Source organism: Octodon degus, unplaced genomic scaffold, assembly GCF_000260255.1.
Source record: "Octodon degus isolate 3935 unplaced genomic scaffold, OctDeg1.0 scaffold00005, whole genome shotgun sequence".
Lineage (NCBI taxonomy): Eukaryota > Metazoa > Chordata > Mammalia > Rodentia > Octodontidae > Octodon > Octodon degus.
Window position 1 is genome coordinate 24,033,124 of NW_004524581.1, and position 11,093 is coordinate 24,044,216.

Here is an 11,093-nt window from a genome sequence, read left to right on the forward strand (position 1 = left end):
AGAGTCAGTGTAGTGTGGGTGCTCCCAGTGTCTATATTTTTCTCTTCCTTTACAACGAGGCAAACCACCTCCGTTACAATCTATGTTGGCACTTGTTCCTGTCTCTCAAGTGTGAAATATAAATGTTTTTATGATTTTTGTAAATCTTGACTTTTTACACCTTGTTTTGTAAGCAGAAGTTTCTTATTAAAAGAATAAAATGCTGTGTTTGTGTACAGTCTTTATTTCAAATATGTGTCAAAGCACCCTTAGTGCTCCTTAGGACACAGCAATGACTGCCCCCTACAGAAACAGGCTGTGTACAGAACTTTACAGAACAGAGGCGACACTAGCTGTGGCCAGCTGCTACGCAGACAACGCAGTCTGAGGAGGGAAGAGAAGAGGAAGGGCCCCCATGAGTCAGCTTCAGCTGCCATCAGTGTATCTCGTGCTGGTCACAGACTGGAGGCCCTCATTTTGGAGGTTTGGCTACAGTGTAGGAATTTCACTTGCCTGCAATCAGATGACAACAGGTGGCATCAGAAACTGCTGAAAGATTCAAATACCCTGAATATCTAGAAACACAGGAGAGCCAAGAATTTTTATATCAAGTATCTTTCCTCCGTCTTATAGAACAACTGATACAAATCATTGCTTCTCTCAGCCCCAAGAACTGGGTTAGGTGGATAAGTGGTTCGGTGCTTACCTATACGGCTACACTCCTGGCTGAGGTGCCATTAGATCAATGTCACTCAAGTTCCTGGCCAGCCAAACTCCTGCGGCGAAGAGTCCCAAATTGAGGATCAAGTTCCTGGGCACAGAATGGACTTCATTAACCTCGCGGTCACCGAGTCACTTGTATGGCTAATACAAAAAACTAGGAAAAGCCTTCCCATCGCCAACCAACATCACTGCGAGGCGACCTTAAATGGTTACAGTTGGGCGTGTTACCCAGTGCCCACATGGGAATTTGCAGTTAACTTTCCCAATTAGTAAGGGCAGAATCAAACGCCACATTCAAATAAGCATTCGTTATGCGCTGCAAGACCTTTTTGCGTGGGTGTCTCCTCCCCCTGGGCCTCCTGGTTCGGGCGACATTCTACACAAATTAAAGCTATGTGACACAGACTTTGCCACAAGGGAATTTTCCCGGTCAAGAGCCTCAGCAAAGCACACCAGGAGCCAGGAAGAGTCCACGCTGTTGGCACGACACACGCACGCATCCACTCAGGGACGCCTGCCTCGTCACGAAGGGGAATACAGGAGAAGTCCATCCGAGGGACAGGGAGACCAAGCTCCCGGGCTCGGTTACCTCCGAAAGTCATTCCTATCGGTGGCAAAGCGGTACACGCCCCGCAGCCAGTCTCCCACGTTGTCCGGAATTTCGGGGGTTTCGTTTGCCGAGCCGGCAGCGCCCACCGGGACCCCGCTGGAAGCCATACCAGCACCTCCGGCCTCCTTCCAGGCTTCACGCGACGCCCCAGTGGCGCGCTCAGACGACGCACTTCCGGTGCGGCACTTCCGCCGCCGGCTGAGCGCGGCTCTGCGGAGAAGGCCAATCCCGGCCGCGCGCCCTTGAGCTCTGCGAGGGGAGGAGTGCCGTCCGGCTTCGGGGTCGCTTGCCTGTGGTCCACCTCCGGGTACCTCCAGGCTGCCGGCTCCGTAGACCCGGGCCGTCACCCACGCACAGTAATCATTTCATTGGCTCCCGCGCAGGAAGCCTGGGGGTGGGTGATGGCCCGCAGGGAAGCGCGGCTTCGGGGAACGGAGCTACCCGAAAAGTCTCTGAAGTCACGGGACACGCGGCGCTGACGTTCGGTGCCCCGACTGCGTTTGGTCTGGATCGCCCCTCCGCCGCCACCGCCGAGCCGCTAGCAGACAGAGCAGCGCTTCCCTGAGGCGTCGCTGTCTTCGGGGATCTTCCGGGGCCGGGGAAGGCGCTGGCCTAGGAAGAAGCCCTCGGGTTCCGAGTCCGACGACGAGGAGCAGGTGGGGCAGGAGGCGCACTCCTCGGGGTCCTGGGACGCATCCGGGCGGCCTCGCCCTCTAGGAGTGACCGGGCTGCAGCGGGCGATTTGAGCCACGGCGCTCCCTCCGCTGCGGTCGGGTCCGGACACCCCTGTTCCCGGCCGGGGGCAGAAGCGCGGGTTTCAGTCTCCGGCGCTCTGTTTTGCTCTCCGGCGCCGCGTCCCTGCCCCCTCCAGAGCGAGTCCAGCGGCCAGCAGCATCGCCGGGTAGGCTCAAGAGGCCCTCAGAGTACGGTGAGAGCCGCGGGCCCCCGAGGAGATGCGGTTGTGGGGTTCGCGGGGAGGCCAGGGCCGCTGCAGGAGGGATAGGCCGGCGGGGGACAGGGACAGGAGACCTTACCCGGGAGAAGCCCCTCAAGCCCTGCCCCAGCCGCCGCCTCTCACGCTGTGATCCTCGTCTTCCACTTCCTTACCTGGCCCCTCTGGTGCCTGCTGTGAACCCAAGCCCCTGTCTGGGTAGCGGCTCTCAAAACAGCTGAGGCAGCAGGGGCTGCCTCCCGGTAAGGCATAGCATCCCCCGGCCAGGGGCACGGCACAGTCCTGGCAGCAGAAGTGGTTCTCATGCCAGTGCCTTCCCTCAGCTTCCGTATAGCCCTGGGAGAAGATCAGCTGGGAGAGAGACAGGGAGTATTTCGGTTCATTCATTCATTCCCACATTCATCCATCTGGTAACTCCGCCTCAAAACCAGCAGGTTCCCTGGGCTAGCAGGTGGCACAGCCAAAAGGTGGAACCCTGCTCCTGAATCCTAGACCCTAGCTCTGCGCCACCTCTCATGCAGACCGTAAGGGTCTTCCAGTATGCCCAGGCACTGCATGGAGCTTCTAGCATACTGAGGTGAGCACCTGTCCAAGAACCTCAGCCCCAGACCAAATGTGAGAGGTTTTGTTTGTGGTGGGGACAGCACAGATAAAAGCAGCAAGTCCCACATACTCAGGGGTCAAGTCAGGAGGGAGGGAACAGGATGTGGTTCTAAGTGCTCCCTCCGCTTACTGGAGAGATTGTTCAGGTGGGTGTTGCCTGCCACCTGCTGCAACGGGCCCTGGACAGACCCCCCACACACACACTCCTTGGGGCGCTACCTGATCGCAAGCTGGGCAGCGCGACCGCAGCAATTCAGCATGATGTCGGCCGCAGTAGAGATGCCCATCATGATAGAAGTAGATGAGGTGTGTCAGGACCTGGCTGCAGGCCTGGCAAGCAAAGCAAGCCTGGTGCCAGCAGCGCTGCTTGCCCTCAGGGACTGCGAACACTCCAGCTTCTCCTGGCTTCAGCTGCTGCCTGCACTGCTGGGCCAGGGGTAGGGCTGGTCTGAGTCCTGACCACCCTCCCACGTCTTCCCTCCCAGCCCCACCCTGCTCCCCTGTACTGAGGAGGTCCACTGGCACTGCAGTCTCCACTGAGACTCCCAACTTGGTCCCTCTCTGTCTCGGACATTTGCCTGCCCCTCTGGCAGAAGTGAGAGGACAAGCAATAGGGGAAAGGGCAGGCTTGCAGGAGAAAGGACTACACACCTTCTCACAGGTGTGTCCTTCAAGCTCTGGAGGTACCAGGTGGGCCACCCCCTGTCCCAGGGCCTTCTTCCGCTGGGCACAGAAGAGCCGCAGCTCAGCCAGCTCCTCCTCCCCGAGGGCCAGGCAGTAGCGCTCCTGCAGAAAGAGGCCCATGGTGGGGACAGCCCCACGAGGAAGGTGGGGAGGGTTGGCTGGAGAATCCTGAAAGGCTTAGGTGCTGGGTGGAAAGGTGGTGGGAGCCCAGGAGAGAACAGCATAGACACGGGAGGGGTGCAGTAAGGTCCACTTCAGTCTCCCCCACTGTCCCTAGAAGTCCTGAAAGCCCACTGTACTGCCCCACCACTTTCTGCCTAGGTGTTTTCGCTACTGATCCGTCATGCTCCCGTCTTCCTCCCCTTTAAACTGTTTGCCTTTAGGCTGGGACACACAGGGCCTCAATAAATATGAAGCAACCGTGTTCTACATTTGTCCATTCCATTATTGATACCAAATCCTCCATGTCCATTTCTCATTGGCTCAAGAAGTAAATGATAGGCAGAGCAGATGCTACTGGGATCACTATAGATGTGAGTCTTCGGCCTGGATGGGTGGTATCCCCCCAGCTAGTGGCAGAGCTGAGCCTTAAATCCATGTCACCTGACTGGGACCAAGGCCCTTCCTTTTGTAAATAAAGAGGGACAGAGGGAAGCTGGGCAGGGAGGCCCACATCGCTGTCCTGTGGAGGGAGCTGCTGCAGGAGGGTCCAAACCCCAGGCCAGTTGGGGGAGCGGCTGGTGTCCTGGCAAGGTGGGTACATGCTGGGAGCTGCAGGATCCTGCAGAGAGATGGCAGAAGGGGAAGAGGAGCTATGGTTTCCCTCCTTTCCTCCATTGCCACCCTCTAGTCTAATCTAGAGCAACTTCTTGGAGCCTCTGCTTAGACAGTGGATACGGTAGCCCTTCAGAGATCCTCACTGAGCTCAAGGGCAGCAGGTGGACTTGTGCATCTGTGGCACCCTTGGAGAGAACCCCAAAACCTGACCCACCTGCTGTCCTGAAGCCAAAGCCCCTCCATTTACTTTAGCCACAAAAACCACGTGGGAGAGGTAAAATGGATTCATATGAATGAGGCCAAAGCCAAAGCCCCATATTTTGAGGTGTGGTAGAAACAGGAAGTCCTGAAGACGGCCACAAGAACTTGGGTACAAGGCAAACCACTTCCCAGGTGGGAAAGGGAGGCAGGCCAGAAGGCACAGTGGTCTCAGGAAGGGCAGTACTCTTACTACCTGAGATGTCTGCGGGGTCGTCCTCTGGCAGCTCTCCTGAGTCAGAGTGGATTGGTGACCCTGGCCCCCTGGAGATATGACTGTCCTCTGGGTTGGGCCAGCCAGATTTGAACAGTGACACTGAGGGCAAAGTCTTCCCTGGAATAGTATGAACACCTGCATGCACTGGACCTCACAGTGTGCTAGGTATTGCTAAGTACTTTACAGTGTAATCTCGGTCCTGCTAACAGCCAGAGGACTTAAGGGCCATTGTCCCTGTTTTACAGATGGCCAAACTGAGGATCCATGAGCACAAATGGCAAAACCAAGGTCAAACAGTAAGTGGCAGAGCCAGAGTCAAGGCTGGGCCTCTTAGCTTAGTTCCTAAAGTTTAGAGTCTGGGGTCTCCTGTGATTGGGTCAGAGGGAGAGATGGCTTGGACATCTTGCCTTTCAATATGGATTTTTTTTTTTTCTTTGTACTAGCAATTGAACGCAGGACCTCACACTTGGTAGGCATTTTGCCTTTCTGGTGAGACTAAGGAGGCTACCTTTCCTCCTTACCTTACCATCCTTCACCCTGGAAGCCACCATTGCTCTGTACACCCTGTCCCTGTGAGGCCGCTCCTCCCCTACTCCTATAGCAGGCCTCATTTACAGCTCTGCGGGTTGGGGCTGGCTGAGGAGCCCCTCACCCCAAGAGCCTCTGCAGCCTACCTGACCCACACCAGTTTTGGTTCCCTTGAGCTAGCTCCCCAGTAATACTGGGTGCCCAAGATCTCACACCACTTTCCCTTTGCTCTCTGCATCTCTCAGTTCCTCTCCTATTTCACAAGCTTTCCAAGGACAGAAAAGTTGTGGGTTCTATCAAGAAAAGCATTTTTTTTTCTCTTTCGCTATGCTGAGAATTAAGCCCAGGACCATGCACATGTTAGACAAATGCTGCTCCTCAGCCCCCACAGTGCAACTTCACAAGATAATCCTGGTTTCTAAAGTTTTCCTGCCCTGAAATCCTGGTGGGATCACAGTATCCTGGGAATGGTCAGTGCCTGCCAGAATAGAGAAGAGGTGAGCTGTGCACTCCAGGAGACGGAATGAACCAGACAGGACAAAGCCGAGCTCTGGGCAGATGCACACTTTTAGGGAAAAGTAAGCACAACAAACTTGTTTACTCAGTGCCAGAGACTATTCTAAAGAGTCTTACATAATATGGTTCCTTCTTAGAATAATCCTGTGAAATAGTTTCCATTATCCCATTTTACAGTTGAACCCGATTAATTAACACACCCAAGATCACACCGGAAAGCTTTAGGCGGAGGCCTCAGAAGTTGGGCCCCTAACAGTTAAGGTGCTTCCCAGGCCCACACCCTCACCACCCTTCCTTCAGAGGTCCTGTGCCACCCTTCCTCCTTCCTGGCCCCACACCCACCTGCTTCCTTCCTGTCCCCAGGTCAGGTTTCCTGTGGAAGGTGGCCAGAAAGGACTGTTCACCCTCAGGGTCAAGAGCAGCCACTTCCTCTAACATCTCGGTCCCTGCTCAGGCAGCAAATAAAGACAGGTGACCTGGAGTCCGTGACCTGGAGAGGACCGGCACCCTCTCCCAGGTCAACTGCAGTTTGTAGGTCTGGGATCAGCCCTCCAGCCCTTCATTTAACTCCACCTCCACCTTACTAACCTGCCCAACCGCTCCCCCACTCCTTCCCCCTTGCCAGACCGCAGAACCCTCCACCCCAAACTCTGGGGCGCGTCCCCTCCCCCCAGCGGCCCGGGTGCCTGGAGACTGAGAAACGGGAAGGTTTCCCGGGACAGCCGGAGAGATGGGCGAGAGGAGCACGGTCCCCGGAGCCCACGTCTTCCCGGACTGCACGGGGCGCACCTGGCGGCGGGGATGCGGCGTGGTCTCGCGTCCTCCAGGTTCGGTCCAGCTGCGGGTCTAGCGGAGGGAGCGAGGGGGCGCTGGGTCCCCGCAGCCTTGCGTTCTGTCCGTGGGTTTTCGGACAGACTCGCCCCGGGTTGTTTGTCCCTTCTCCTCAGGGGCACCTTTCCTCAGTCCACCCTGAGATCTTGGTCCTGCCCTCTTCTCTTTCCCCTAGACCCTCTCCCTTAAGCTTCGAGTTTCCTTTCGGCTCCTGGAATGCCCAAACCTCAGTCCCTCAGCCCCGCCCCCAGAAGGCCCGCCGCACAGGAGCCCCGCCCCTCCACCGAGCCCCGCCCCACCCCCTCCCGCCAGGAGTCCCAGCCACTGGCCCAGAGCGCCCTCTGGCGTCTGCGCATGCTCCCTGTGCCCGACTGCAAAGTCCTCCAAGGGGACCTTCTAGGCTGCGCGCCGTCCGCCCCCGCTTGGGTTCGCCCGCCCGCAGCGTCTCGTTGGTGCTGCCGGTGACCTCCGACCTCGTGGCCTTCGGGGGCGGGGCGGGGAGGCCTCAGCTCCGGGCGGGCGGCGGCTGCTGCAGCGGGACCCGGGAGCGGGGCCCGGCGCCGCCCGGGCTGCGGGGCGATGTGAGTCGGGGCGCGGCGGGCGGGGACGAGGCAGCTCCATTGAGACCGAGTCGCGCCGCTCTGCAGTCTCTGCTCCTTCCCTAGGAAGACCAAGCTGGTGGGCGGCGGAGCCCCGGGGCTGGGGGCGGGGATTCAGGCTGGACGCGGGGCCCTGACCTCCCGGTTTTCCCTGAGAGCATCCAGACCCCACCCTCCCATAGCCCTGAACCCGAGCAGCTTCTCCACCCAGGCCCCACCCTCCCCCACCCCGGAGCCCCCGCATCCTGTCACTCCACGGACCTGGAACGCCCACAACCACCCACCAGTCTTTGGGGTGCCTCGCAGTGCTCCCTCCATCCTGGAATTCCTTGGGTCCCTGCTCAACTACCCTCCCCCACCGTTGCCTTTGCACCATGCCTGAATACAAAATTCTTACCCATGTTCCTCCCCCTAGGCCATCTTACATTACACGTTTTCAGACCCTCCGAGGGTCTGTACCTTCTGTCCGCAGTTCATACCTACCTCAGATCAGCCTCATTCCAACCTCTTGTCCAGTGGAATCCTGGATGGGTGATGTGATGACGTGTCCCCATACCTTACAGAAAGAGAGATGGAGACAGGACAAATAACCCCTCCCCAAGCCTGTGCCCAGTAGCTCTGGCTTCGCACCTCGCTGCCACACAACTTAAGCCCCAGTATTTTCCCAGGCACCTGACTTGAGTCTGTACACAGTTCCTTCAGCCTGCTCTTTCTGAAGAACAAGTCAGACCACGAGGGTGGGGGTCCTTTTACTTGGGAGTTGTGTAAGGACAAAGGGTACCAGGATCTTCTTAGAACTATTTTTCCAGAGCAGAAAGTGGGATTTTTTAAAAGGATCTCCAGAGCTCCCCTGAGTTGACTGGTATACTGGAAGTGTTGACTTGTTGCTAATGTTCATGTTAAAATTGGGCCTCTCCAAGCATGGGGAAAAGATTGAAAGAGCCAGTCCTGAAAGAGGAAACTCTTTTTGTAACTTTGCTCTTACTTACCTACCTCTCGAAAGTTATTTCAGCTAGAAGCTTCACAGTTTGCAGATGTTTCCCTTAAAAACTAAGGCCTTATGGTAGGAATCGAGGGTGGTGGGAGCGATTGCCTATCTAGAATCTCCCAGATGCTAAGGAGCAACAACATGGAGTAGAATATTGGTGTCTAGCCAGGCATGGAGGCCCACACATGTAATTTCACCACATGGGATGCTGAGACAGGAGGATCACTGGGAGTTCAAGGCCAGTCTGACCTACAGAGGGAGACCCTGTTTCACACAAAAACGAACAGGAATATTGGTGTTCTGAATTTCTGGTGCATTCCCGTGTCCTACTGAGGAAGCACCTTGTAGAGCTAAAATTCTCTGCAAAGATAGGGTGGTGGTTTGAGTGTTGCTTGTAACAGGATTCAGAAAAGATCTAAAGATGACTTGGTACATCTTGGGCTCTTGTGAACTTCAAAGTCATTGATACTGGGGGGCTGGTGAGGGGCTTGAAATCTGTGGCCCCTTTGTCCATGATCTTTCTTCATTGTTGAGCCCAGAATAGATGTCCTGGGAGGATGGGTGGTGACCAGGTCAGTTTTACTGACAGTTGGAGTTGTGGCTGGAAGGTGTCCATTAATCTGTGGTCTCTCTCCTGTGCTAGGTGAGCCCCAGGTGTGTCCCAGAGGGATCCAGGTGACTTCTCTGCCGACTCTTTGTCATGACACCCCACCGAGGACAGGGAGAATAAAGCGGGCATCCTCCCCCATGCCCCTCCCATGGTCAGGTCCCCAATGGCCTGGGTGAGGTAAGAGCCGCACGTAGATGTCAGTTTTCTGAAGTGTCTCAGGTGGGGAAGAACAGAGGGTAGGGTCACCAGATTGCTCAAGCCTTTCCACAGAGAGCTAATTCCACTGATCCCACTGACTCATTCTGAAGCAAGTTAACCCTTTAAAACTTTTATGAGAGGCCGGGGAGATAACTCAGTAGAATAAGCGATTGCCTGACAAGAGTAAGGGTCTGAGTTCAATCCCCAGTTCCACAAAAAAAAAAAAAAAAAAAAGTTATGAGTTTCCTTCTCAGTGCTTTAAACAGTTTATTGAACTGAAATGCCATCCACTGACTTCCATTTATTTTCCTGTGTCTTTTCCCCATTGGATCTTCAAGCCAATATTTCAAAGATATTTGGCTATTTGGGTGTATACCCTCACAGTATCTCCCATTTTTCAGCAAGAAAAACACAAAGAAAGACCTAACACAGTTAACCAGGTACAATGAGAATCTGCTCCAAATATTTGTTTCTCTGAGGTAAAGGCACCGCATACCTGTTCAATTAAGAAAGCCATCCATGGGTCAGCTGGACGGCTCAGTAGACTAAAGCACCTGCTTAGGCAGAGCACAGCCACCAGGGGTTCCATCCTGCCCCCCACCCCACCCCCAGCGCCGAGATGGTGATTGAGACTGAGTAGTGGCGCGCCTGTAATCCTGGCAGGAGTCCGATCTACTTAGACTCTGAAGACCCTGTACTAAATACATAAAAGTAAAAATAATAATAAAAGCATTCTTACAACACAGGACGATTTTTATTTTTAAGTGGGGCCCGGAACACTTGGCTGCTCATTAGGTGCTGAATGGCGGAGCTCCGTCCCCAGCTTATGCCATGAATTCCTAAGAAATAGGTTCCAGCAGCTCGGGCCCTTCCCGTTGGTTCTCACACAGTGTGCTGCTTTGGGCAGGGCCGGCTGGGGTGCACTTGAACCCAGGTACCTTTCTCTTCGGCCTTGTTTCTCAGATCATTTTCCTTGACACGTTTGAGGAAGCTGTCTTGCTCTTGGAGTGTTTCATATGCTCAGCCTGCACATTAATCCTCTGGCAAGTACCTTGCCTCTAACTTGCTTGTTTACCACAATGCCAGCAGTGTGGTGGGTGATGCTGTAGGCCTGTCCACGTTTGCCATGGTGACATTTGTGAAGTGCTCCTTTGCACAGTACCCACTCCCTTGATGTCTGCATCACCCTTTCTGCACATCGGCTTGTGTGTGGCCAGAGGAACAACCATGTTTTCTACATATACCAACCAGGTTCCCCTCCTCTTTTCCTTTTTTTTTTTTTTTTTAATATATGTAGTATAAGGTCTCACTACAGCCTGGACTCCTAGTGATCCTCCCGTTTTTGGCCTCCCCATCGCTGGGATTATAGCCGTGTACCACCACGCATGGTCTCGGTGGCCAGCTCAGCTACCTGGGGGTGCAGACCCAGTTCCGCATGAGGTGCCGGGGATTGAACCTGGGTCTCTGGGCGCTTTCCTAAGCAGGTGCTTACTCTGCTGAGCTATCTCTCTGGGCCTTCTCTTTCCCTTTGTGTTCTGTAATTTTGACAGATTACTGGAAGATGGTAGTTCTGGCTGAAAAGCAAGTTTCTCTTTTCTTTTGTGTGGGGAGGTCTCCCTGTGCAGCCCAGGCCAGCCTCACATTTGCAGTCCTCCTCCCTCATCCTTTCAAGTGCTAGGATTTCAGGCACACGCCGCCACACCTGGCTCTGTGCGTGTGTTTCTTGTTCCCTTCAGCTACTCAAGCGAGGCTGGCGTCCTCTCCATCTTGGGCACAGCCTTGATGTTGTGATGTAATCCACGGGCTGCAGTCCTTGAGGGAAAAGCGAAATAGGCCTGTAGTCTGCGCTTTGATCAGTGGGGTCAAAGCCAGCATTTCGGTTTTGTTTGGAGACAGGGTCTCCCCACGTAGGCCATGCTGGGAACTTCGCTGCCTCAGCGCTCTGTGCTTGGGTTACAGGCATGTGTCATCACACCCAGTGCAGCCAACTTGCTTTTGTTTTGTGGTGCTGGGAATCAAA

At 55.0% G+C, this 11,093-nt stretch overlaps 3 protein-coding genes across 10 annotated transcripts in view; 1 reads left to right on the top strand and 2 right to left on the bottom strand.

The window, feature by feature from the left end:
- Positions 1-308: 308 nt before the first annotated feature.
- Tomm6 (translocase of outer mitochondrial membrane 6) lies at positions 309-1,556 on the bottom strand. Of its 2 annotated transcripts, none has more exons than XM_023722485.1 (3): positions 1,292-1,556; positions 686-790; positions 309-545 (listed from the first exon to the last, which is right to left on the bottom strand). In XM_023722485.1, the coding sequence occupies exons 1-2, from the start codon at positions 1,417-1,419 to the stop codon at positions 694-696; spliced, it is 225 nt and encodes a 74-aa protein (XP_023578253.1). In that variant the 5' UTR covers positions 1,420-1,556; the 3' UTR covers positions 309-545; positions 686-693. The 2 variants fall into 2 exon arrangements, with proteins under 2 accessions (XP_023578253.1, XP_004624208.1); XM_004624151.2 differs by having other exon boundaries at positions 321-492; positions 1,292-1,548.
- A 246-nt stretch (positions 1,557-1,802) lies between these two features.
- Positions 1,803-6,909, bottom strand: Prickle4 (prickle planar cell polarity protein 4). Of its 5 annotated transcripts, none has more exons than XM_023720029.1 (7): positions 6,637-6,909; positions 6,190-6,220; positions 4,225-4,332; positions 3,519-3,653; positions 3,087-3,290; positions 2,420-2,615; positions 1,803-2,098 (listed from the first exon to the last, which is right to left on the bottom strand). In XM_023720029.1, exons 3-7 carry the CDS (start codon positions 4,312-4,314, stop codon positions 1,851-1,853), a joined length of 873 nt encoding a protein of 290 aa, XP_023575797.1. In that variant the 5' UTR covers positions 4,315-4,332; positions 6,190-6,220; positions 6,637-6,909; the 3' UTR covers positions 1,803-1,850. The 5 variants fall into 5 exon arrangements, with proteins under 5 accessions (XP_023575797.1, XP_023575782.1, XP_023575792.1 ...); XM_023720014.1 differs by having other exon boundaries at positions 6,190-6,293; XM_023720024.1 differs by lacking the exon at positions 6,190-6,220.
- The window catches only part of Frs3 (fibroblast growth factor receptor substrate 3), a 16,635-nt gene continuing 7,628 nt past the window's right edge, over positions 2,087-11,093 (top strand). Inside the window, exons 1-4 of one of the 3 annotated variants that reach the window (XM_023720008.1) lie at positions 2,087-2,240; positions 2,696-2,841; positions 5,049-5,099; positions 8,909-9,052. The gene's annotated coding sequence lies outside the window, so the exon portion shown is untranslated. Of the gene's footprint in view, positions 2,241-2,695; positions 2,842-5,048; positions 5,100-7,182; positions 7,260-8,908; positions 9,053-11,093 lie in introns of those variants that run through there. The other 2 variants (XM_023720000.1, XM_004624152.2) reach the window with 2 other exon arrangements.

What these genes read in the sequence shown, in the direction of transcription:
- Tomm6 (XM_023722485.1), bottom strand. Translation starts at nt 1,419, where the DNA reads ATGGCTTCCAGCGGGGTCCCGGTGGGCGCTGCCGGCTCGGCAAACGAA. An exon ending in GATAGGAATGACTTTCGGAG is followed by an intron (nt 791 to 1,291) that starts GTAACCGAGCCC and finishes TTCTGTGCCCAG; the next exon opens with GAACTTGATCCTCAATTTGG.
- Prickle4 (XM_023720014.1), bottom strand. Translation starts at nt 6,285, where the DNA reads ATGTTAGAGGAAGTGGCTGCTCTTGACCCTGAGGGTGAACAGTCCTTT. An exon ending in TGGGGACAGGAAGGAAGCAG is followed by an intron (nt 4,333 to 6,189) that starts GTGGGTGTGGGG and finishes ATCTCTCTGCAG; the next exon opens with GATCCTGCAGCTCCCAGCAT. An exon ending in GCTGCCCAGCTTGCGATCAG is followed by an intron (nt 2,616 to 3,086) that starts GTAGCGCCCCAA and finishes TCTCTCTCCCAG; the next exon opens with CTGATCTTCTCCCAGGGCTA.